A 27,799-nucleotide genomic window follows, 5' to 3' on the forward strand; every position below is an offset into this window, starting at 1 on the left:
TTTCCATTTTCGGCGTGACGATCTTTCTTTGATTTCTTCGGCCAGTAGCATATTTCTCACCAGCATCCTGATTCCCTAATGCTGGCGCATCGGCTGCCCCGGATGCGGTAGCATTCAACGTAGAATTTGATTCGTGATTATCCATCGGTTTCGTGCCTAGTTTCCCTGGTTTCCCAGTTCTGGCCACCTCGGCAGGGCGACCACCTTCCTCCTTTTGCAGCCGGGCTTAGGACCGTCCTTGGCGGTTTAATTTAATTTTAGCAATGCTTTGGCAATAGAAAGCTTTTTACCATTACAATAAAGCTGTCAGAAACCAATCAGAGTCCACATCTCACACCACACAATGATCACTCTCTCCTGAGTTGTAATCACCTTCACCTGTTCCCAATCAGCAACCAGCTCCATAAAAACACCCAGTTCACATTCAATCTTTGTCAAGTCTCCAACAGGAACAGATGCTTTACCATTGTTTCACGAAGTCTCTGATACAACCTGTCCTCGTCACGTAACGTATACTCACCTGAATTATACTAACCTCTGTGTCCTTGTTCTGATGTTCCTAGAAGCTTCAACTGTATCCGGGTCTCCTGAGTCCTTGTTTTCCTCGTGAGTTCCACTCGCTCACGGCTGTATCTGAAAGAGAAAAGACAAATCATCACCGAATTGTGTTAGTTTATCATTAGATAAACTGAAGAGGATCTGCTCACCTGGAATCCTTCCCGCGCAGTAATCTTCACCGAATTCACCTCTGAACTTTGAATATTCTCACCTTTTGAACTTGATGCACTGAAATAAAGCTTTGTTGATTCACTTACCTCAGTCTCCGAGCCTGTATCCTGACAAAAGCCACTTGAATCTTGAATCTATTAACATATTAATAATGTAAACAATAGATGTATACAGCAAAGCAAATGTAATGTACGTGTGCCAATGAATTAAAAAAAGTTCAGTTAAAACAAGCAACACACAACTGAACCAACATGCTGATACTGTATGTTAATACACAATGTTTGAAAGGCAAATTCATTGCAAGACTGTGAACTTTTGCTTTCTCTCTCTTTATTAGTAAACAAACTAAACATACGTGTACTCTAGTTTCTCCTCCCATCAGTCTCTTCCTCCTCCCATCCGTCTCTTCCTCCTCCCATCAGTCTCTTCCTCCTCCCATCAGTCTCTTCCTCCTCCCATCAGTCTCTTCCTCCTCCCATCAGTCTCTTCCTCCTCCCATCCGTCTCTTCCTCCTCCCATCAGTCTCTTCCTCCTGCCATCAGTCTCTTCCTCCTCCCATCCGTCTCTTCCTCCTCCCATCAGTCTCTTCCTCCTCCCATCCGTCTCTTTCTCCTCCCATCAGTCTCTTCCTCCTCCCATCAGTCTCTTCCTCCTCCCATCAGTCTCTTCCTCCTCCCATCAGTCTCTTCCTCCTCCCATCAGTCTCTTCCTCCTCCCATCAGTCTCTTCCTCCTCCCATCAGATCATCAGGGAATATCAGTCTCAGTCTCTCAGTTCTTCTTCAGTCTGTCAGGATGAAAACAAGAGAGAGGAACTGTGAGGAAGATTTTTATGGACTGAGACCAAATATGAAAAATTAAAAAGGTAATTTATTGTTGTAGTATCAAGAATAAAGCATTTTTGCTGTATTTGTAAACCGCTTTAATGTCTATGCTTTATAAATGATGAATTAACTATTTACTAATGCTTAACTAATGATTCATAGCATGCAGTTATTATAGAGTGTATTCAATTCTCTCTCTTTCATTTTTCTCTGTAGGTCAGAATGAGGATGTTGCTGGAAATTCTGCGATCTTGTCCTGCTGTTACAGAGATAATAAACTATAGTCAAGATATAACAGTATATTAAAGACTCAGTGACAGCAGGAATATATAAGACATCATTCAGAGAAATGTTTCAGTTGAGGATCAGGATCCAGAACACAGTGTTTTCTCAGAGGAGTTTAAGAAAGAAGCTTCACTCAGATACTCATGTAAGTCTGAGAACATTTACTCATTTACTGCTGTTCATTTCACTTACTGGATCAAACACACATCAGACAGAAGAACGAGAATAACATCCTGCTGAAAACACCAGCTTATTTTTATTATTATACGTCAAACTTGATTATTTTTCAGTGAAACTAGCACAATATTTTGTCAAACTTTTGTCCTGTTCTTTATTGATGAAATAAGAAAGTGCAGATATGACAGAAAGATGATTAGAGATGTACTTGGTCCTCTTTTATTTTTGTTATATATAAATTATATCCAAGAGGTTTATGATATGTGTTTATACGCAGATGACACTGCTTTAGTAGTTGCAGATAAGGAGAGAAATATAATACAGAAGTTAGATGAGGAGCTTGTTAAGGTGAAGGACTGGCTGTCTGAAAATAAGCTTTTATTACATCTGGCTAAAACAGAATCTATTCTCTTTGGGTCTAAATATAAGTTAACAAAGGCAGAAATGGTACAAAAAATTATTAATAATTGGGCCCCAGTGTATTTTAACTCCTATTTCTCTCGGTTTAATGTAAGAGATGGACAACTAGACAAAGTATTGTGGATCTGAATCTATGTGAGTGTAAGACTTGGTATGGTAATAGGACGTCTGAATATACAGGTGTGCAGGAGTGGAATAAGTTGCCATTGGATATTAAGGTTTTAACGGATAATGTTGGTTTTAGTATAAGAGTGGAGAGATTTTTTTTAGATAGGATGGGTTAGGATATTGATATATATGTGTGTTTTTTTGTTTTAGTTTTTTTGTGATAGTTATTTTTTGTGTGTGCATGGTTTGTCAAAAAATGTCTCGTAAAAGAAAAAAATGTATGGAACACAATGGAAATAAGTTAATCAAACTTTATTGTGTTATCCTTGACAAAGAAGTTGTAACAATGTTGTATTGCTACTTTTATGAAACTCAAACTCATCGAATATCTGCGCATGTCTGATCCGTTCACGTGATTTCTGTTGACGTCACTTACGTCTGATGTCATACGTAGAACGCATGGAGTTTACGGAAGCTGACGATTCTATGATAAGCTACAATATTTGCTGTGGAAAAAGTAGCATTTCACCCTAATTTCAAAAGTATTTTTATGCAATATAGTCAAATAAAATATATATTGATAATATTGGTCCACCATTATGATCAGGTATGTTTGCTGAATGCAGAATGAAACGCTGTTTGGACACACGTGTCGTACACATCAACACTGAAGGCCCGATGTAGCTTGTTGCTCATGTTCGTGTTTGGCTGCTGTGCTTTGGTTATCAAAACTTTTATTTTAACTAAAATTAAAAAGGAAATATTTTAAGTGTTGTTAAAACATTGAATTGGTTAATTAATGAATATAAAGCTTGTAACTATTATCTGTATTATGTGGTTAGCAGTTTGAACTGGTGTGCAGGGAGTTTTAGTTGATAATAGTTTGATTTGTAGTGAATTCAAGGTTTTACCAACAGGGTCAAAAGAGTAAAGTTTCCCCCTTAAACACATTTACTGCCAGTTTGTAACATATTTAGAGGTTAATTGAGTGACATCAGTGATCAGTAATAAAACTAAGTATGGAGGGACACTCTATCCTATCTTGCCATCTTACCTTTATTATGTGTGTGTTATGTGGGAATCAAACTCATGGCTTTAGTGTTTGTACCGTCTATTCGAGTTGAACCAAAAGAAGTTAAATAAACTTGTTTTTTCTATTTCTGCAGTTGTGGTTTCATCTGTGTGTTTGCGGTGCTGATAAACAAAGGTAAGCAACTAAACAAACTACATTTGAAAGATGAATAAATGCCTCTGACTGTTAAAGTACATTTACAATTACCATTTCGGTAACACTCTATAATAACTGCATTAAAGGACAAGTTCGGTATTTTACACTTAAAGCCCTGTTTTAAGATTGTTTGTGATGAAATAGAACGGTTGAGATTGAAATTTGGACAAATGCTGCTGTCCCGAGAATTTTCGGTTTCTGTGTTAGCGCACCCCCCCCCCCCCCCCCCGAACTGCTACCACAGAAACCGAAAATTCTCGGGACAGCAGCATTTGTCCAAATTTCAATCTTACCTGTTCTATTTCATCAGAAACGATCTTAAAGGGGTCATATAATGCCATTTTCATACAAGTTAATTTGATTCTTTAGGGTCTAAATTAAAAGTTTGTAATATACTTTAATTAAAAATTTCCGTTAGTATTGTAAGAAAACACTAATTTTACCTGGTCAAAAACAGCTCTGTTTTCAGCACAGTATTTCAGTGCATATGCCTTTAAATGATAATGAGCTTCGCTCACTCCGCCCCTCTGTTCTGCGGGCGTTCATAACAGTGTTATGACCACACTGCACGTGGAGTGTTTCCTTGACAACAGTTGAGGGTATAGGAAAAAATGGCAGCGGGAGTCTCTGAGGAGGACACATCTGTGCAACCGTATCAGTTTGAACCGGAGTCGGAACAAAATGACGGCCCGAAGAAGTTCGACAATTAAGGCTCGAACATGACGTTTCTGAATGGTTGGTTATTATATTGTCACTTTGATCTATCTTTGTGTACTGGCAGGGTACAGTAACTTAGTGAGATGTACGAACACTATGTGTTTACTGATGTAAGTTATACGTACTAAGTTTGTAATAACACAATAACCATAACGCGTTTTGTTCATTATAAACGTGGGATTATGAATTATATTGAGAACGTCATACAAAGAAAACATGCCATATGTACCCTGAGTGTAAACCTTAGCCGCATTCATCGTGAAGCGATTTGCAAAGATTAATATAAAGGTTAATAAAATTTTACACTTACTTTTTCTGGAGGTTCAGCAGGGAGACATGAATAGTTAACGATTCTTTTTTCAGGAGCAGCTTCTTATCAAAATCAGCTTTATAAGTTACTTCCTTCGTTAATAAAGCAGTCTTGTGAGAAAAGATTTGCGAATCGCGCAAACATGAAAGCATTGACGTTGCTTGTGGGGAATATTCCCTTCGAAAACAAAACTCAGCCACTGTGTCTTCAGCGGTTCGGATTTAGGAACATCAAAATTACTGCTGTGTTCGTTATTACACCCAAGAACAGAACACCACAATCGCTTAGACGCCATTCTGCTCCAGCGTATCAACAATGGCGGACTATGATGACTGACAGCTCGCTCAGGGCAGGGATCTGTTGAAACGCTGCTGTCAATCAACAATCGTGGGAGGGGCGTCCGATTTAGTGACGTCACAAAATCGAACGGCTCAATTTGAGGCAGGGGGAAACATATAAGGAGATTAAAACAAAAACACTGGATAGATTTGTATCATTATATGATGGTTGTGTACAGGCACTGCCAACACACATTTCAGTACAATCAACTTGAAAAAGTGCATGTACCATTATATGACCCCTTTAAAACAGGGCTTTAAGTGTAAAATACAGAACTTGTCCTTTAATCATTAGTCAAGCATTAGAAAAAAGTTAATTTATCATTTATAAAGCGTTATTAGACATTAATAAGAAGTTTATACAGCTACAAATACTTTAACCTTGATTTAAAAGCAAATCTATAATGTGTTTAATAATTGTGTTTTCATGCTTAATGTTAGAAATGATAAATTGATCATTAATAAAGTATTACATTGTATACAAACCAGTTATTTAGGAGTGGTCAGTGGTCAGTAAGATCATTTATAAAGTGTGAGTAAATGATTGATAAACTATTTAAATGAACATTTATAGCCTACACTCAGTGTGTTAATATATGCTTTATTAAAATATATTACTTTAATTCATGATTATTTCAGTTATAAAACATCTAGTAGTTGTCACTTAACTATTTTTGTGAGCTCTTCGAAAGTGAGGACTATTTATTCTTCATAAATATTTTACAAAGCAGATTTATTTTTTGCACTACTAAACTACGGTTTATTTTTCATTTTATGATGTAGAGATGTACAGTTTTTTTGCATCTTGAAGTAAATATTTCTATATTCTGTATCAATCATTTTTTTCTGTTTAGAAGATAACTGAGCCTTTAAATCTCCTTTGTAAAAGCTTTATGAGGCAAAAATACTTCTCAGTTGATGAGCTCACAAAAATAGTTAACTGACAACTTGTAAATGTTTTATAACTACCTGAATTTATCATAAATTACAGTAGGAATACATGTTAATAAATCGTCTTGGGTTACTACTGTAACCCACGTTCCCTGAGTGGGGAACGAGATGCTGCATCGATACTCAACGCTTTGTGGAATGCCTTCAGCATGATGCGTCTGAAGTCTGTAGTGGAACTACTCCAATCTTGATTGATGCTATGTCTTTCATCACTCGTGACGTTGTATGTGACAATGATCCGGAAGCTATAAAGGGACACCGGAACATAGCCGCGTCAGCTTTTGAAGGGTCGAAGCAAGTCATTCTCAGGAACGCGAAAAGTGTGGCTGAGGGATGCAGCGTCTCATTCCCCACTCAGGGGACGAGGGTTACAATACTGCCGTGCAAAGGCAAAAGACCGTAACTTCGTTTTTGGTCGAAAATTAGTTATTAATCATTTTTGCACATTCAAGGCCTCCTTTATCATGTGGATAAGTATCTTGAGTCAAATCCATTGTTTTTTCGAGAAAATAATGGGTTGTCTTAAACATAACTTCCAAAAGCACATGAGAAACCAAGGCAGAACACCGTAACACCAGTTACCGCTCTTTGGCTTTGTTTTGGAAAGCTCACAATTGAGTTACGGCACTCTGCCTTTGTTTAGCCGCTTGTCAATATGAAGTTACGGTGCCGGCGTTCTATCAAATAATGATACCTACCAGATTATACAATGTTCTGCCTTTGTTTTACTCTCCATTAAAATTTAAATTACGGTGTAGCCTGTGTACTTTGTACAGCTGCCATCAGTCCCTGTAACTTTCTGATATCTTCAGAGCTTTGTCCTGCACTAATGCGGTCAGAACATTTAGTATGCTCTGAACCAGCTCCATCGACAAACGTGCGATATCGATCGCGAAGGATAGCCTATATGCAGGATAGCCTATATGCAGAGATGACAGAAAAATGTTACACATGCCGTAGGAGGTGAATAAGTAACAAATATATACTACAACAAATAACTAATAAAGTAAAACAAATAACTAAAGCCCCGCTGTCACGGAGCCATCCACATCACCCCCGCCCACTTGTTACACCAGATCCCAATCACCTGAATTCTAATCACCGGCACCTGTACATCATGATTACTATCACTATTTCAGTCTCAGTCTCCTGCACCTCTGTGTCTGGTCTCGTCTTGCGAAGCTACAGACTCATCTCATCTGTTACATCCTACCTGAAGATTCTTACCCGTTGTCCTGTGTATTCCCGTGGTCATCGCTCTGAGTCTCCTGGTCTCCATCGTCCTGTGTCTCCTTAGTCTTCGTGTTCAACAGTACCCTGGTAAAAGACATTGTGTTTCTCATCAGTGAAGTGTTGTTCGTGTCAAGTTTATTCTCTACGCACTCTGATATTGCTCTGCACTGTTCACTCAGCATCTCGCTCTCTCTGCACATCAATAAACCTGAATATTACTTACATCTGCCTTATCTGTCTTTCTGTGAGTGTGAAACCCGCCTCACCCAGTTCGGAGACCGGACCTGGTTGAAACAATCATGCATCTAGCTGGCAGAGTGACAAAACTTTGCCGGTGCTGTGAACACGGTCGAGCCAACGCAGGACTAATAATCACAGGGAGGGATAATAATGAAGCAACAAGGGTATATTGGTGCATACAACATAAGAAAGCAAGAAGTGCTGGTGCATACAACATCAGACCAGCTGTTACAAGCAGGTTATACATACAATCACAGGGTCTGGAATAAATCCGCGGAACGAGCAAAGTGCACAAGCAAAATAATAGGGCAGACAGCTAAAACCAACGCATACTGAAAAGACGCAGAACACAGAAGGTTGTGCTATAAATGCATTAGTCATCTAGGTAGTCCAGAACGCGCTCCCTACTGAGTCTCAAGGGGGAAAGCACTGCGTAGGCTACTTCTTGTGAACGGACGAGGAGCGTGACACCTTTGAACACGAATCTCGGTTAGCGCCTGTGAAAGTATGCGTCTTTCAGATCCACCGATATAAACCAGTCTCCGGGTCGAATGTGCGCGAGGATATTTTTTATCGTGATCATTTTGAACGCGTTTAGCAAGTCTTATGCCACTCGGTACCACTTGAAGATACTCTTTACCACTATGGTGGTATTATGTCATGTCTAATGTAAGCTATTAATAGGGCAACCAGAATGCAACAAAAGCACAGCATCACAATAAGTAGATGGCTATAAGTAATTGTAAACCATACAAAATAAATGCCATGATCACTAGATTTTATACAGCTGTTCTTATAATGATTTTGTTAATGGTGATCAGCAACCAAATATTGATCATGTGGAAGTTACTGCCTTTTGCCTTGGCATGACCTCTCGCTTTTTGCTGACAATACAAAGGCAGAGTACAGTAACTTTAAATAGTGGTCAAAAATCAAGTTTGAGCTCAAGATATTTTTATGTAGATAATTTTCATTACATAAACATCTAATTGCCCGATTTTCAGTGTCCTACCTATAATTAATTTGGCGGGACAACTAAAAATCTTTAAAGTAATTTTTCTCAGTTCCACAATCTAGCGAGTTAAGGTCTTTTGCGTTTGTAGGGCAGAATAGTAACCCTAGACGTTCCCTTTCGTAAGGGAACTCACGCTGCATCGATACTCGACGCTTTGGGGAATGAATACCCACGCCACCATACTGAGAGACCCCGCCCTGGTGTGAAGCAATCTGGCACACTCAAGACGTGAGAACTTGTGATCCTGGTGTAGAGGGCAGATCCAGACTGCAATGTTTTATGAAGGTGTGTGGGGAGGCCCAGCCAGCGGCATCAGAGACCTATTGAAGAGAAACCCCTGCTAGCAAGGCTCTAGAGGACGCCACTCCTCTAGTTGAGTGGGCTTTTATCAGGAGAGGAGAAGGCAGATTGCGCACCTCGTAAGCTGAAGAAATAGCCTCTACTATCCACTTGCTAATAGTCTGTTTTGAGACCGGGGAGCCCTTCTTGGATAACCCAAAACACACAAACAGCTGGTCCGACTTCCTCCATGTCGAGGTCCTATGTACATAGGCCTCAAGAGCTCGGACCGGGCATAACAAGTGTAGTTTAGCTTGATCAGCCGACAAATGCGGTGGAGGATAAAAGGCCTGAAGGATTATAGACCATGCCACATTCGAGGGCACCTTAGGCACGTAGCCAGGTCTAGGGTGGAGAATTGCTCTCACTCTGCCAGAAGCGAACTCGAGGCAAGAGGGAGCCACAGATTGCGCCCACAGGTCGCCAACTGAAGGTCGCCAAGCATATATGGTTTCCCTAACAAATTAGATGTACAAGATTTGAAGGGAAGTGTCTGAGCTATCAGGGTTGACGCAATGGCGGGGAGATAATATTTCGCAAAATATTCCTCTACCCGAGGCATCACGTCATAACCATTCTCATTAGATTCCGTAAGGGATGAGTAAATATATACATGGGGGGAAAATAATTGAGACGAACATGGATTTTTCCACGATCTCGATATCTCAGTATGGAGATCAGTGAAAAAGGGAAGGCTCTGACATGAGGATTGTGACTGAGTCTGCAGGAAGCGCTCATTCATTTTATTTTTCTTAGTCGCTTCCTGCTTATTAAATGGCCATTCAACATTTAATTTAGCCACTGCCCTGTTTACAACCTCCAGCAACTCCTCAATAACGGGAATATGGGGTGGCGAATCCTCATATCCACGTGATTCGTTGTTGGGAATATCTAACTCCTCGGAGCCAGATAAACCAAACACCGGGTCTTTAACACTGTCGGAAGAAGCCGTGTTGCTTCGACAGACGCGGGACCTGATGCACTGGAAACGCGAGCCTGATCTATTTGATCGAATTTGTTCCGGTGTCCTTTTATAGCTTCCGGATCACCGTCACATACAACGTCACGAGTGACGAAAGACATAGCACCAATCAAGATTGGAGTAGTTCCACTACAGACTTCAGAAACATCATGCTGAAGGCATTCCCCAAAGCGTTGAGTATCGATGCAGCGTGAGTTCCCTTACGAAAGGGAACATTTATTAACGCACTGAGTAAATATTACTGTATATTCAAATAATAAGATGTTTAAATGTAAATTTAAATAGTTGATTAATCATTTACTTACACTTTCTAAATTATCTTATGAACCACTGACAACTCCGAAATAACTGGTTTGTAAATAATGTAATACATAATTTAGAAATGATAAACTGATCATTATTAAAGTATGAAAATACTATTATTAAACACATAGATATGATTATAAATCAAGAATAAAGCATTTTTGCTGTATTTATAAACTCCTTATTAATGTCTATGATTTAGAAATTAACTATTAATGCTTAACTAATTATTCATAGCATGCAGTTATTATAAAGTGTAACTAAAGTTTCTGTTGTTTCAGTGTGTCTGCAGGAAACTACAGTAAAGGCTGTTATTGGTGGTTCTGTTCTCCTGCCGTGTTCTTCCACGGAACATGATCTGAAACCTCAAGACATTAATGTGTTTTGGAGACACAATGGCCATGAGATTGTGTATGATATAATTCCCAACAGTAATTCACTAGAGAAACAGAATCCAGAGTATAAAAACAGAACTGAAACTTTTCCAGAGGAGTATGAGAGAGGAAACTTCTCCATCAAACTCAACAAAATTATTTATGCTGATGCTGGAACATACATCTGCTACATCACACACTCATCAGAACAACCTATTGTACAGTTGATCATCAACGGTGTGTGAAAATAGTAGATTAGGGCATGAAGTCTTTAATTAAATTAAACTGGTTTGCTTTAAAATCTAAATATTTCAAGAAATTGATCCTTTATTTGAAGTTCACTTATGATGTTTGAGTCTGAATGCTACATTATAGATGGATCTATTATCTTTGTCACTGTGAGGTAAAACTTCCTGTTATACTTTTTTGTTGCAGAATCAACAGCAGAAAAAGGAACCGTATCGACTGAAAAAGAAAACCAAGGAGACAGTGTGGAAACATCATTGCTTTGGCTCTCCGTTGGCATTGCATCTGTAATAATAGTTATAGTTATAGGTTTTATTGTAGCTTGGTGGATAAGAAAGAACTCAAGCTGTCGTAGGACAGACAGACACGACATGTCAGACGCTCATGAGCTTGAACACATGAATCAGTAATAGCTGATAATAATGATAAAGCATTTGGTACGTGACACTGTAAAGCTGTAATAGCAGAAACTGCATGAGCTTTAGCGCAAAACACAGAGTCAGTGGAGGAGGGTGATGCTTTCAGTTTTGCTGCCACAACTTTAGATAGAAAAAGTTAGAAATAACCATAAAAGTGTGTAAAGTTTTGTTGAATAACAGAACAGAATAGAATCAAGTAGATTGAGTGAGTGTGTGTTACTTTATTTCCTGCTGATCACATTAAGCCTATAACAGTTTTATTTTACAGCTGTTAGGAAGGATTTTGGGGGAAACAACATTTTTCCTTTCATTCATCAGTGAGCGTTTGTCTCATAATTGTAAATATAGGAAAGAAGGTCATCACTATATGCAGTGGAAGTTGTTTAAAGCCACAAAAAATAAGTTTTTTGTCGAGACCGATGGTGGCAAAGGCTTTATGATCTACTTCAGCTTACAATGCTATTGAGAAATACAGACAAGATTCACAGAACAATGATTATGTCGGTAACATTTCCCAGTCAAAACAACAGCAGAATATAAGTTACTGTCCTGATCATAAGAATCATTCTTAAATATGTATTTTATTATGTATTAGTGTATTTTTTGGATAGAGATGGTTTAATGTTGTTAGTGAGATTTGCACTGATAAGACAATCATCTGTAATCATGGGATCAGTATGTAGGACTAATCCTGAACATAAGAAAAAAAACTATCATGTTTTAGTACATCATAAATTTGAGATTAAAAAGTTAAAATTATGACATAAAATGTCACTTACATAGTAATAAGTCAGAATTATGAGAAGAAAGTTTAAATTATGAATTACAAAATTGAAAAAAAAATTGACAAGATCCTAATTCTGATAAAGATGTTGAAAGTGATGCACCTCAAACCATCAGATTCATGGAAAGTGGAGTGACTCTCAACTCTTATATTTACCAGAACTTAATGTTCCTCCACAAGTATTTTATTCTGCAACTGCTAAAGGACCAAACGTTACGCATTCTTGCCTTAATTAATATATTTATATTTTGTACCCTTTATGATTGTCACTTTTAAGTTAAGTGCTTGTACTTGTCAGTGTATAGAGTGTCCTATAAATAACTTTGCCTTAACTTTCCACTTTGTAAGTTAAATTTATTTTTTACAGTTTTCTGAAGCAAAAAAAATTATCTTTTTTGTACTGTTTTATTCTTGCCTTATGCACTGCATTTTTATTAACAGAATGAGATCTTGAAAGGGTAAATTTTTGGTTAAAAGACAAGTGAGTGTCAATATGTCGCTGCCTTAAACATTCATCTTGAAAATATTGTTATATTTGCGGGAACTGAATTGTTTGAAATGTATTTCAACATTCTCATGTATAAACAGAGGAAATGAGGAGCATAGTTTCATTGTATTTGCATGATCTTATGATTTTCAAGACCCAATAAATTGTTTTGATGAAATAATGCATCTGTCTCAATCGTTTGGATATTTATAATATCAAATGTTTTGCATTTACATTTATTCATTTGGATGATGCTTTTATCCAAAGTGTGAAAGGAGAAATCATGTGGTTTCTGGTTTAAAGAAACAAAAAAAAAAAAAAACAGCACATCATTGCTATATGAGTTTAGTTTTTTTCACACATTTAGAAAAATCTTAGTATCTGAATGCCAGTGTCTCCTCATCACAGCTAACCTGTTCCTGTAGATGTGTGTGTGTTTAGGGCAGTGCACTGGGACTCTTTGAGGGACCCGTGAGGGTTTGAATGTCCTCTAAGAGCTCAATCTGTATCTCAGCGTCGGAACGTCCTGGTTGCGTATACAACCCACCGTTCCCTGAAGGAGGATGACAGGGCAGTATAACATATGGAATAACACTAGGGTGGCTCCAGCCTAAGACGGGGGGAGACTCACCGGACAGTGACGGTAGAGAGACTCTGCCGCGGGAAGACACGGGCTCACCGCAGGGAGACGTATCGTGGAAGAATACACATATGGGGTCGCCGTAGGGATCGCAACATATGGACCCAGCCTAACACAGGTTCCACACTGCTTACAAGTGGTAGGCCTAACACCAGACGTTCCGCACGTCCGACGTCGGAGGGGTGCGTAGGAACAAACAGGGGTAAATTTTAAGGGAACTCAACTGGAGTAGAAAGGCGCACGTAGAAAGGCAGCAAGCTGACACTTGAACTGGGTTCACGGTGAAACTGGCTTCATTAGAAGCGTGCAAGGTGCAAGCGACGTGCGCAAAAAGACAGAAGCATTGCTCAACACAACATGTGAAGATCACTGAGCTTCAGGAGCATTTTCTGCTCAGCACTTGAGTGTGATAAGTTCACTGAGCTTCAGGAGCATTTCTGCTCAACACCTGAGTGTGACAAACTCACTGAGCTTCAGGAGCATTTCTGCTCAACACTTGAGTGCGAAGAACTTCACTGAGCACCAGGAGCATTTCTGCTCAGCACTTGAGTGTGAGAAGTTCACTGAGCTTCAGGAGCATTTCTGCTCAACACCTGAGTGTGATAAACTCACTGAGCTACAGGAGCATTTCTGCTCAACACTTGAGTGCGAAGAACTTCACTGAGTAACAGGAGCATTTCTCCTCAACACTGAGTGTGAAAGGATTCACTGAGCTTCAGGAGCATTTCTGCTCAACACCTGAGTGTGATAAACTCACTGAGCTACAGGACCATCTCTGCTCAACACTTGAGTGCGAAGAACTTCACTGAGCAACAGGAGCAGTTTTGCTCAACATGACGTGTGAAGAATTCACTGACCTGAGCAGGCGCCAGATGACCCTGAGTCGCAGTAGCTTTTAGGAGGCTCACTGGGGAAACACATTTCTGCAGGCCCCTGGGGCAGCTGAGAGCTAGTTTCTGTCCAAAGGTAGACCGCTCGGACAACACTGACAAGGAGACGAAACCGGAGGGGCAACTGGGCAGCTCCAGGGTGGTCATGACCCAGCTGGACCCCAGGGGATGGAGTCTCCACTCACCCTGGCTCTAACTGTCATGAGGCTCGTCGGCGGCACGACTGAGTAGAGCGGAAATAGTACAACAAAGCGTCCTCAGAAGCTTCAGACTCCAAGGAGGAGGTTACGGGTGAGTTGTGACATGCGAGGGAAGCTTAAGCAACGGTCGCAATGTCCAAAAACTCAAGGCACATATGCCCGTGTAGTCGAGGGTCGCCCAGGCCCCCGTTAAAACACGCCCTTTATTCATGACCCCTCAGTTGATGTGCCGGATGACCTCCGTCTGCGCTTGAGCGGCAGAGAACTGTTGGATGCAGTTCTCCACCGCGTCGCCGACCAGCCCAACCTGGGAAATTGGGGACCCCAGGAACCGAATCTTGTTCGCATCCGCCATATCAACCAGGCTGAGCCAATGATGGCGCTCCCGGACCACTAAGGTGGACATCGCCAGACCGATCACGCACGCTACGACACTGGTGCCCCGGAGGACGAGGTCGAATGCAGTGCGGTGCTCACCTATGAGCGCACAGTCTGGAATACCCTCGTGCATGCCATGGGTGCCCTGGCCTGACAGACCTGAAGCAACGCCATGGCATGCAAGAGGAAGCGGCTTGCCCATAGGGCTTTGTAAGCTCTGCCCGAAACGGAACGGACGTCACAGGCCTTAGGGGGGAGACGAGGATCCCCCCAAAAGGCAGCGGCCGCCAGACACAGGTGCACCTGTGTCGACAGACCGCTCCAATGGAGGGACACCTCGCAACCCTTCACCGTTCCTCCATCAAGGGTAGTGAGGGGGAAAAGCTATTCAGGCAGTTTCTGGCAGAGAAAGATGCTCTTCACCACCTGATAAGCTTTCCATGCATTTCGGGAAAGAAAGGCATTGGGGGGGCGAGCTGAGAACCAGCGTGGCCCGCCCCAAGAAACCAAACTCCAGATTCCAATGAAAAAATAATGAACAAATGTAAAACAGCAGTTGAGAGCTCAAAGCTCGCAATCACCGCTGCACTCGCGCTTGTAGAACACCAGCACTGGGAGACTCTTCCTCAAGAACACCGACACACTCGCTCATTGTAAACAACAGCACTCTCAGAGACATCAAATGATCGGCTCCGAAGCGAAAGGCAACTAGTGTGTGGATCCACTTCCATATTTATACCCGCGCCGCGGGGGCGGAGTGTGTGATGCGAATCATACACGCCAATTACATTGGCTCGTTCAATAGAACTCGAAGATGATAGGCTCTCTGGCGCGATCCCCATTCAGTCGACGTCGACTACGTCCGACATTATCGACTGAAAGGGAACATCACAATACACACATGGGATTGGGCTTTTCTCATGTGTGTGTATGACAAACATCCTGATGATCAGAGTTTCCACATCAACACCACTCCTTATGATAAATGTAACACATCAGATACTGGAATCAGATCAAACCTCTGCAAACTATTGGAGAACAATCAAACTGAATGCCTCTGTGTATTTCAGAAACAGTGTGATGTCAATAGACATTCATTATTTTGACCATATACTACAAAACACACTACAAAATGCTTTACCGGTAATACAAAAAAATATGCCACAAAGAAGAGAAGTGTAAATCTGGCTGTCAGGGTTGTTAGTTCTTGTCATGATAAGAGTAACCAGTGAGACAGGACAATAATATCAACCCTGAATAACAATAAAACAAATCATTGTGTACTTTTTTGCCTTTTATCAAACTTATTTTTATCACATTTACATAAAAAATGTCTCTTTCAGTTTCTCTGTAGATCAGAATGAAGAGTAACTAATAATAAACTAAACCAAGACATGACGGTGCACTCTCAGAAATAAAGGTACACGATGGTACAAATAATGTTCCTCAATGAACAGTTTTGTACCTTTTCAATAATAGTACCTTTAATGGTACAGGAAAGACCTCTGATGATATGGTTAGGTACCTTTTAAGGTACAATTGAAATTAAGGTACATAATTGTTCTCACATCAAGGGTACAATGATAGGCCAAACTACTGTTAAATTCGTGATTGGTTGCTGTGTTGAGTATTTGGAATAGCAACAAGACACTGATTGGTCGAAATCGCTTCAGCCGTTAAAGAATTTTCCGAACTGACAAAAAGTCAGTGCAGCAGGCTACACGACTGCGCGTTTTATTTTAAATATGAAACTTGAAGAAGACAAAGTTAAAAGGTGAGTTCTGATAATTTATGTTTATATTTAGTTCACAAGTCGAAACTATAAATGTTTCAGCCACTTTGCGTAAATTTAGCGAGTTAAATTAGCTTGGCACCTTTTAGCCATTTGACTTGTATAACGTTACACTTTTTAATGCAATTATTGACTAGCATTAAGTCATCGCGTGTAAATACTATGGCGTTTGTTCTCCATTGTCCACTTTAACGGTTAACTTTGCTATAGACCCCTTTTCAGTTGGTAAACATGGTGACGTTTTTTGTGGGCAGAGCTTAGGTGGTGGCAGAACGATCCCTCTGGCCGCTTCCCTAACGTTAGTATGCAAGTTTTGTTAGGTTGTTTTTTAACAATGGCTGGGGAAAATACGATTTTATCTTAATGTGCAAGGCCACTCACTGTCCAGGACCGCGATTGTTCTTTGCAAAAGTTAATTTTAACGGACGGAACCAGATTTGCCGACCCATAGCCGTTACACGCTCACTCAATGATGGACGATCTGACAGGATTAACGTTAACGCTAGGCTACCTCCGGTTGAGTGACCTGACTTCTACACCTATCCGATAGAGAAACTGAGGGCATATAAATCTTTAGATGCCTAGAACTATGTGATGAATGGTCATGTACAAGACTTGTGTGGTACAATCCGCAGTTCTGCCTAGCCAGCGCCAAGAAGACGACAATGTAAAGAGTGACATTACGGTGCAATTTTAACGATGTGAATATTTTCTAGAAAAAAAAAATCCAGATACAGCATATTCATTTTTCATTGATTCTTGCACCCAACAACACAACAAGATGACATTTAATAATAATAATAACAATTTAAGCTCCTTCTTATGTAGCGGAATCTGTGCTGGTTTGTATTGGCCGCCTGCAGTTTTCCCTTTGTTTTGCCTCCAGCTAGCGCCGTGACGTAACTTTGACGTCGGCTCGAAATTGGTCTATTAGGCACAACAACATGAAACTGATTGCCCAAGGTCGCTGCAGCCGTTACTGCATTTTCAAATAGAATGGAGCGGGAAGCAGATTACGAGTCGAGCACGAGCACCACTACAACCATGGCTTCGCCCGCTTCATCAGTGGCGTCATGCCCATTCAAAGTGAGGAGGCACGTGCCTCCTCAGATTTTTCCTCCCTGATAATTTTTTTGTCACAACTTTATTCCTATTATGCTCCATAATTAACAGAGCATATAACGACTCAAATGTATTCTTCTGGATGTGTAATAAATCGGTCATCATCAGCCCGCCCCTTTTTCCTAATATGGTGTCTGTGTTGATCAAATCTAGAGCGCTACGCGTGTAGCGCTCTAGAATCTTTGCTGTGTATGTTCAAGCAACTCACTCGTCTCGCACTTTGAGCTGGCAATGTTTTACAGATGGTCATGAAGTGGTAATTGGGCAAAGGAACAAATCGCCATTGAATTAGTTATCGGATGATATTAAAAGGTAGTGGGATTATTTGTGGTTGACCTGCAAAATTTTAACTTGATCAAAAAGTTATGGATTTGATATTAGCTGCGAATTCAGAGCATTAACTTAAGTTGTGTCAGTGTAACGTTATCGATAGCTAGCCTAGTCTAACCTTAAACTAGGTGGCTAACGTTACTGCCTGCCATACAAAGCCAATAAGCCATAGTAACATTATCTGATCAGTTTTGAAACATCTGTTCTGTTTTGTCTTGTGTCAAAGTCTCCAGCTGGTTCAATTGTTTTCAGTTTCATAGAAACGAGGGTGTTAAATTTGTTGTAGGCTAACTGCAAAATCCAACCTAACGTTATCAAGGCATCGACTTGATGTTTCTCCCATAGACTGTTATTCACGGTTGATTAACCATTTTCAAATAAACGGGGTAGCGTTAACCTTATTCAGCACTGAAATCTGTCAAACTTCTTTCAAAGTCCTTCATCACATATTAATATAAAAATAACTTAATTTCAGAGCACCACAAAGTCAGACCTCAGCACCTTTATGTACCTTTAATGTGAGATCATTCTTAGGCAAGGCAAGGCAAGGCAAGGCAAGTTTATTTATATAGCACATTTCATACACAATGGTAATTCAAAGTGCTTTACATAGAAGAAATTAAAATAATCAAAAGAAATCAGAATAATTAAAACAGTTTAGAATAAAAGATAAAATACAGAAATCAGAATAATTAAAACATAAAATAAAATACAGTGCAAACAGTCGGACGAACAGTGGCACAGTGCTCATTCAGTAAATGCACAGCTAAACAGATGTGTTTTGAGTCTGGATTTGAATATGACTACTGTAGGAGCACATCTGATCTCTTCTGGAAGCTGGTTCCAGCTGCGGCTGGCATAGTAGCTAAAAGCTGACTCGCCATGCTTAGAGTGAACCCTTGGTATTTCTAGCCGATGTGATCCTAATGATCTGAGTGATCTGTTGGGTTTATATTCAGTGAGCATATCTGCAATGTATTGAGGTCCTAGGCCATTGAATGATTTATATACCAGTAATAATACTTTAAAATCAATCCTAAATGTAACTGGCAGCCAGTGTAAAGACCTGAGGACTGGTGTGATGTGTTCATATTTTCTGGTTCTGCTCAGAATCCTAGCAGCAGCGTTCTGTATGAGCTGCAACTGTCTTATGGTCTTTTTGGGAAGGCCAGTGAGAAGTCCATTACAATAATCCACCCTACTGGTGATGAAAGCATGCACAAGTTTTTCTAAGTCTTGACTGGAAACAAAGCATCTAATTCTTGCAATATTTTTCAGGTGATAATATGCTGATTTAGTTATTGCTTTGACATGACTACTGAAACTAAGGTCTGACTCTAGAGACACACCCAGATTCCTGACTTGATTTTTAGTTGTTTGACCCCTAGACTGAAGGTATGCGTTCACCTTGAGAACTTCATCTTTGTTTCCAAACGCAATGACTTCAGTTTTGTCTTTGTTTAACTGAAGAAAGTTTTGGCACATCCAATTGTTTACTTCATCAATGCATTGGCAAAGGGAGTCAATGGGGCTGTAATCGTTAGGCGATAGGGCTAAGTAGAGCTGTGTGTCGTCTGCATAGCTATGGTAAGCGATTTGGTTCTTTCTCATTATTTGGCTCATTGGGAGCATGTACAGGTTGAATAGGAGTGGCGCAAGAATTGAGCCTTGAGGGACTCCGCATGTCATGGATGTCCACTCAGACTTATGGTCTCCTATACTCACATAATAACCTCTGCCTCCTAAGTATGACCTGAACCATTTTAGGACTATCCCAGAAAGCCCGACCCAGTTTTCCAGCCTGTCAAGAAGTATTTTGTGATCGACAGTGTCAAATGCAGCACTGAGGTCGAGTAGTACCAGCACTGATAATTTGCCTGTATCAGTATTTAAGCGAATATCATTTATTATCTTTATGAGCGCGGTCTCTGTACTGTGGTGCGGTCGGAAACCAGATTGAAAATGGTCAAAGTATCCATTCGAGCTTAAGAATTTGTTCAGCTGATTGAAGACAACTTTTTCAATGATCTTGCCTATGAAAGGAAGATTTGAGATCGGTCTATAGTTGTTTAATATGGTCTTATCCAGATTGCTCTTTTTCAGGAGGGGCTTGACAACAGCAGTTTTCAGGGAGGTCGGAAAACTCCCAGAGAGAAGTGAGGCATTTACCACTTCTAGGAGATCTGCTTCTAAGCTGTGTAACACATTTTTGAAAAAAGATGTGGGAAGTGCATCAAGGGCGCAGGTTGATGTTTTTAGTTGCTGTACGGTTTCTTCCAAAATTTTGCCATCAATTTCTTCGAAATCAGACATAGTTGCTACTTTCTCGTGCTGTTGTTTGATCTGCCTGACCCCAGCGCAACTCAAGGATGAGCTGATCACCTTTCTAATATTATTGATTTTCTCAGAGAAGAAAGAAGCAAACTCACTGCACTTTCTCACTGAGAGCATTTCACTGGGAATCTGGCTTGGGGGGTTTGTCAGTCTCTCTACAGTAGCAAAAAGAGTGCGCGTGTTGTTTATATTGCTGTTTATAATATTCGAGAAAAAAGTCTGTCTAGCTTTGCTTAGTTCCTTATTGAAAGCATGGATGCTGTCTTTGTAGATGTTATAATGGACTACAAGTTTTGTCTTCCGCCACATGCGCTCTGCTTTTCTGCATTGTCTTTTCATATTTTGCACTGCTGTTGAGTTTCTCCAAGGTGCTTTTTGTCTGCCACTCTTCTTCCTGACTTTCACAGGAGCAATATCATCAATTACACTCTTAACTTTTGAGTTAAAAGAATCAAGGAGAAAATCAACAGAGTCAGCAGATATGCTTGGTGTTAAAGATATAGCCTTCATAAATAGTACACTAGTATTCTCATTTAAGCATCTCTTCTTGACAGACACAGATCTAGCTTCAATGGCAGGAGAGATCAATATATCAAAGAAAATACAAAAATGATCAGACAGTGCTACATCCTTAATAACAATTGATGAAATGTTTAGACCCTTACTGATAAGTAAATCTAGAGTGTGTCCACGATTATGTGTGGCTCCATGTACATGCTGAGTCAGATCAAAAGTTTTTAAAACAGTTTTGATTTCTTTTGCCATATTGTTTTCTGCATTATCTATGTGAATGTTAAAATCTCCAGCAATGGCAAAGCAGTCAAACTCTGAGGAAATAGAACTTAACAGTTCTGTTAAGTTCTCAGCAAAAGCTGGAGAGTATTTTGGAGGCCTGTAAACAATGATAAGTAAAATGCGTGGAGCACCTTTTAACACAATACCCAGATATTCGAAAGACGGGTAATTCCCAAATGATATTTGCTTACATTGATAGACATCTTTATAAAGAGCAGCTAAACCTCCGCCTCTTCTGACAGCTCTGCAGACACTCATAAAAGTAAAGTTAGGAGGGGCTGTTTCATTGAGGACTGTTGCACTGCAACTTTCTTCTAGCCAAGTTTCATTTAGCAACATAAAATCCAGGTTGTATGTGGTTATTAAGTCATTGACTAAAAGTGATTTATTTTTAAGTGAGCGGATGTTTAAAAGTGCTAACTTAACAGTCTTACTTTTTGTCCCCACAGCAATCTTGGTATGTCGTGTAATAGGCACCAGATTAGATGGGTTTGCTGTACGGCTTTTGAAGGCCTTAGACTTTCTATCATGTAATTGAACAGCAATAGAAAAACATACAGGCACACTGGGTTCCCGCTTGTTCTGTAAACATTTGAGAAAGTTATTGTTATCATAGCGGGGACCCGACACATATCACTGAGAGCTGGTATCAGTTGTTTTTGGTTCACCTCGAGCCGCTGGAGGAGGGTGTGGGCCCTGGCGCTGTGGCAGAGGCCGAAGAGCTCTCACAGGGGGAGGGGGAGGGCGAGCTGGGCCCGTAGGCTTTGGTGGTTGTGGGGCCTGGCGTTTTTTGGTTGGTATCTGGGGGCTCGCAGCAAAAGAGTGGGATAGTCTAGTTCCAGCGTGCACCAGTTGTTCCATTTTCTCTGAGAAGCACAGAAGTGGAGATGCTGGAGAGAGTGATAATGTTTCCAGTGAGAGTGATTTTTGCTCTGGTGTTATTGGAGGCTGTAATATGCTGTCCTGGTTTCCCTGGCTGTTTTCCAGAAAGTCGTCCTTGGGTGCTGTATATTGGAGCAGTGCTGGTATGTCACAGTCTGTCTGTGGTGAGCTCTGTGGGCAGGGCTCAGCTGAGATTGTGTCCGTGAGCAGAGGTTGTTGTGGCTGAGTGGTGTTATCACTGTCCTTGTGTGATGTGTCAACCGCATGTCCATTCAGGGGCTGAAGTGAAATCCTGTGGTCATTCATACTGTATCCAGGTGTGTGTGTGCCATTCAGGTTGAGTGGATTGGCACACATTGCAGAAGGATGACGGAGGGAGAAGTAGATATTGTCCTTTAGCACTCTTGAACCAAGTTTGTTTGGGTGGTGGCCATCCTGTTGAAACAGTTGCCTCTGACTCCAGAAAAGATTGAAGTTGTCAATAAAGTTCACTCCTTTTATATTGCAGGTTTTTTGCAGCCATGTATTAAGCCCAAGCAACCGTGAAAACCTGTTTGTTCCTCTTGCTGGGAGTGGTCCACTGATGAATGTTTGAACTTTCAGTCTTTTAAGTGTTTCAAAAAGTTCATTGAAATCCTTTTTAAGAAGTTCCGACTGCTCTTTATGAATATCATTCTTCCCCACATGAATGATCAGTCGATTTGCAGTCTTATGTTTCATCAGAATGTTCTGAAGTTCCCTGTTTACATCAGATGTTGTTGCTTGTGGAAGGCAGCACGTTGTTGTATCCCTGCTATTAATGTTTCTGATTACGGAGTCGCCCACTATCAGAGTCCTGGGCTCGGCTGCACTGTGAGCTGAGTGCCGCTGTCTGCTCGACCTTGAGCCCCAGTTAGCATCAGTGTTAGCTACTGGTTGATTCAGTCTGTGTTCAATCACATTCATCAAATTTGGGGATTCCTCATTCATTAATACTTCAAATCTGTTCTCAAGATGTATAGGCGGTGGTAGGAGACCAGTGTTTGCAGTCCTTGTCAGAGCCGTATCTGGGGTAGAGGATTCTTAGGTCACATATACCAATTTAAAATCATAACATAAAAACTGCAATGGTACTTTTTTTAAAATCATGTGTAGTAGGCCTAAGTGTACAGTAAGTGTGTGTGTAGACATGCTTTAATGAAGTAGACTTCAAAAGCTTTTGAATTTGAGCTTACAGTTCTTTCATCAACCTGTCTTTTACATAAACTTACAAAATAGATACTTTAACTTAGTCCTCAGATAGAGGAGGGTTGCTGCTAGCTCTGTTAAGGTATTTCTGTCCCTCCCAAACTGCATTGAAATGGTATGTTTAGCAGCCAGAATTTAAAAATTTTCAGGGGGAGAAACCCCCTGACCCCTCATAACATGATCCATATCCCCCTCAGGAAACAATTGCAACGTCTCAGATTGTGCCCCCCCCAGAGTTTTGGTTTGCATGACGCCCCTGCGCTTCATCGTCAGAAGAACTTTAGAGGCTGGACTCGAATTATAAGAGGAAATTCAATTAACCAAATAAAAAAAAATATTCAACGTTACAGCCTCTCAACATGACATTTGCGTGCAAATGGCTTAATTAGGTACGAATCCAATCAGTGCTAGTTAGCGTCTGCAAATATATTTTAAAGCAATTGAGTTTCTGTGTCATAAGTACACATTTAATACGTAATTATTGTAAATGAATGCTTAACCACAGGTGCCATGGTGGTGTACTTTACATTAGTCCACAATACTGTATGCAGTTGTTGAACAACGCCACCGAACAGTTCCAAGATAAAAATAGTTGATCACCCTAAGTCATATAGATGCCATTCATTGTAGCAGAGAATTTGTCTTTGTTTTTTAGATCATGAAGATGATGGGGTAAACTGTCAGTACTGGTCTCACGGATCACACATCTGAAAGTCTGACTGCATCCTCAGCTGAGGCAAGTATCAGTACAATGTGTTATTTGAGTTTCTTAATCTTATGATATTCTCTTTTTTTAACTTTAAGTGAATCATTTTAAACTGCTATTTTTTTGCTTTTTTCTGTGTAAAATGTAAAAATGCAGAAAGGTTTTTCTTTTTTGTGAAACTGTTTTTTTCTTATCTGCATTTCCGTTATTCCAGGAAATGGACCGAATGCATGCTGTGGCTGATTTAAGGTGTTTCCAGGATTCCTTAAAGGCATTGTTCAAATTAAAATGAACATTCTGTCATTAATTACTCACCCTCATGTCGTTCCAAACCCGTAAGACCTTTGTTTATCTTCGGAACACAAATGAAGATATTTTTGATGAACTCCAAGAGCTTTCTGTTCCTCCATTGGGAGCTTTCGCAACTAATACATTCAAGCCCAAGAAAGGTAGTCAAGACACCATTAAAGTAATCCTTGTGACTCCAGTGGTTTTACCTTCATTATATGAAGCAATGCAAGTGCTTTGTTTTGCGGAGAAAAAACAACAACAACATATTTAACCTCTACCTCTAAAATAATATCATCTAAAGCACATTCACGGTACAAATTCCGGTCTTGAGTAAACATAATAAGCATGCGTCATAGTGCTCCCCTACAGGATAGCAGGTCAGTATCTTCCTAAATAAAGTGATAAATTGTTGTTGTTGTGTTTTTTTTTTTTTGGTGCAAAATTGGTTAAACATGTCACGAGTCGCCTGGATTACTTCAATGATTTATTTCCTATCGTACTGCGCCTTGATTGTGTTAGTTGCGTTGCTCCTAATGGAGGGAAAGAAAGCTCTCAGAATTTCATTAAAACTATCTTCATTTGTGTTCCGAAGATGAATGAAGGTCTTATAGGTGTGGAATGACATGAGGGTGAGTAATTAACAAAAGAATTGTCATTTTAATTTTTTTTCAAAATTGTCCAATGTGTTGAGGTTGGCTAAGCTGAAATCCGTTATAGAAGACATTGCATGGATGCCAGATGAGATGTTGCAGGATTTAGTTCACCCAAAAAATTAAACAGTTGATGGGGCCCCATTGACTTCCATAGTATGAAAAAAAATACTACGGAAGTCAATGGGGCCCATCAACTGTTTCAATTCTCAAAATATCTTCTTTTGTGTTCAAGTGAAGAAAAAAACTCACACAGGTTTGGAACAACTTGAGGGCGAGTAAATGACAGAATTTTCAGTTCTAGGGGCAATTTTTAAGTCTAGAGGTCAAATTTTAGCTTGTCATTGGGAGTATACATTTTATCAATTAACTTATGTCTTTTCTAATACTGATTCTTCATTTTGTCCAGGAAGAACTGGCTACATCACAACCCACTGTACAGATTTTATGAACGTCTTGACTGGACGTGTCTTCAGTGAGAGGAGAATCTTCAGCCGTGTAAAAATGGAGGGATCTGAAATTGCCGAGCAGTTGGGGTAGAGGATGGTGTTTTAAAAAAAAAAAGTTTAATAAATGCAAAGATATTGTGTGAAAAGGGGGAAAAACAAGTCTAGCTTTGTTGATGAGAAAATATATTTGATGTACTTTTAGTGTAATTGCATTTTTAATTCTTTCAAACTGTAAGCTGGAACGAAAGCATTCAAACGTTCATATGTATTTGATATGTATTTACAGTACTCATTAAATCGATGCCTTTTGGATTCAGTTGTTGAATGTGTATGTTATTCAATAGGAAATCAGCCATTAATAGTTCTCGAAGGAAAATATTTGACACAGTTAAGGTACAAAGATGCTTGTCACTGGGGTGGTACCTTAAAGGATAAAATTTGTACCTTTGATAAAGGTACAATATTGTCGTAGCCTACCAACAAGTTTTAAAAAACAAAAGATACATTTTGGTTGCCCATGGTACAAACCATGTCCTTTAAGGTACAAACTGGAATGGTACAAATTTGTTCCTTTATATTAAGGTACAGTTTTGTACCAGTAAAAGCTACCGCCCCAGTGACAAGGGTTTGTACCTTCTTTGGTACAAAAATGTACCTTTTTTTCTGAGAGTGTGTGTATGGGACACACTGTACCTGCGCGCACACACACACACACACACACACACACACACACACACACACACACACACACACACACACACACACACACACACACACACACACACACACACACACACACACACACACACATCTAGTCTGACAACAATCCTGAATCTGTGAATCATTCCTCCCGTGATCAGAGAATACAGTCTCTTTTACAGTCTGTCAGGAGGAAAACAAGAGAGAGGAACTATGAGGAAGATCTTGAGCTCATAATTTGAAAGGCAAATTCATGAAAAGGTCAGGCTGTATTTCCCTGTTGTTTTCAATTCTCTCTCTTTCATTTTTCTCTGTGTCAGAATAAGGATGTTGCTGGAAGCTCTGAAATCTTGTCCTGCTTTTACAGAGATAATAAAGTCAAGACATGACAATGTATTAAGAGACTCAATGGCAGAATATAATATAATATAAGACATCATTCAGAGAAATGTTTTAAGAGAAACATGTGGAACAGCAAAGACTGCTTCTACTGTTTATGACGATCTCAAAACATGAGATCATTTAACCTCAAGGACATCTTATCCCATCTGTGTGGGAATCAAACTTTGTCTCTGTCATTATTATAGTGTCATGATCTACGGCTCGAGTTACAGGAACTAGTTTGTTCTGTTTCTGCAGTTGCGGCTTCATCTGTGTGTTTGCAGTGCTGATAAATAAAGCTGAACATCTGAATAACTCATTTAATAGTCAAATTCATGCCACATGAAGTAATGTCAGTCTTGTGTTTGGACAGTTTCTGTTGTTTCAGTGTTTCTTCAGGAAATAGAGGCTGTTATTGGTGGTTCTGTTGTTCTGCTGTGTTATTACACTGAACATCATCTTAAACTGCAAGACACTGATGTGCATTTGAGACTCAATAATGACAACAAAAATTGTATAATTAAGGATAAATATTCAGTGTCAGGACCCAGAGTACAAGAACAGCTGAAACTCCCTGATGAGTTTCTGAGAGAAATATCTTCTCACACAAACTCAACAACCTGATGCAGGAAAATACACTTGCTTCATCACAAACCCTTATTCTAAACAGGAGACTGTACAGCGGATCATCAATGGTGTGTAAAACTAGTTGATACATATATGATTTTAATCTTAAAAAGTTGTGTTAAATCTAAATACAATAAGTGTTTGACCAACTGATGCTCCAGTCTGAATGCTGCTGTATGTAAATTATAGGAAAATTGTAGGAAACAGGAAACAAATCCACTATAAACCAAGCAGAAGATACGGGAGAAGCAGACAGTGTTAATATAATAGCCTTTAATATTTGCATTGCATCAGCTGTATTATCCACAGTGCGTACGGTTTTTTTCTTATTTCTCTTGAGAAGAAAATAATTGACTCATTCTATTCTGTCTTAGTGCTATACAGGAATAAGGAGATTTCTGATTATTTTTAGATTTTATCTTTATATATGTGTTATATATAGCTTTCATTTGTTCTCTCTGGTTCTCTTTGATCTTTCATTGGTGCAAAAAACATTGTTTTGCTCCATTATATACTTGCCAAATGCATTGAATTGTTTTTATTGTTTAACACAATATGATCTTCCAACACGGAACAATAAACATGTTTTTGCTGTATCTGAAGGAATAAGGAATTGAGTTTGTCAGTAAGTTTCTTTACCACAATTGTTCTTTGTCATTTTAGTTCTGCAAATCATTTACCAAACATGTTCGTTAATTCCTGATATCACGTCAATTAAAACAATGTATTTGTGTGCAAAATATAAAACAGATAAAAACTGCTACACAGCTCTGAACACTAATACTTGAAGATCATTTTATATATTTATATATTTTTTTATTTCTTAAGATTAAAACCGCACATTGTTTATATAAAAAATGAATAATTCCTGACTGCACATCAAATTAATTATTTTTTG

The 27,799-nt window shown here is 39.7% G+C and overlaps 1 protein-coding gene and 1 long non-coding RNA gene across 7 annotated transcripts in view; both read left to right on the plus strand.

Annotated features, from left to right (window-relative positions):
• The window catches only part of LOC143736164 (CD276 antigen homolog), a 686,062-nt gene that overhangs the window by 361,732 nt on the left and 296,531 nt on the right, over positions 1-27,799 (plus strand). For 2 of the 6 annotated variants that reach the window (XR_013203365.1, XR_013203366.1), the window contains exons 2-3: positions 1,769-1,982; positions 3,709-3,749. Coding sequence is in view for 3 of the 6 variants with exons in the window: in XM_077226791.1 (XP_077082906.1) it covers positions 10,480-10,809; positions 11,008-11,228 (551 nt within the window). In the remaining 3 variants the exon portion in view is untranslated. Of the gene's footprint in view, positions 1-1,768; positions 1,983-3,708; positions 3,750-10,479; positions 10,810-11,007; positions 12,692-27,799 lie in introns of those variants that run through there. The other 4 variants (XM_077226791.1, XM_077226792.1, XR_013203367.1 and 1 more) reach the window with 3 other exon arrangements.
• LOC143736179 (uncharacterized) lies at positions 23,735-25,309 on the plus strand. The gene is made up of 3 exons (XR_013203375.1): positions 23,735-23,834; positions 24,019-24,075; positions 25,155-25,309. It is a non-coding gene; the product is annotated as an uncharacterized LOC143736179 (long non-coding RNA).

The sequence above is a fragment of the Siphateles boraxobius genome, unplaced genomic scaffold (genome assembly GCF_051911475.1).
Source record: "Siphateles boraxobius isolate OS27281-9 unplaced genomic scaffold, OSU_SipBor_1 13, whole genome shotgun sequence".
Classification (NCBI taxonomy): Eukaryota; Metazoa; Chordata; class Actinopteri; order Cypriniformes; family Leuciscidae; genus Siphateles; species Siphateles boraxobius.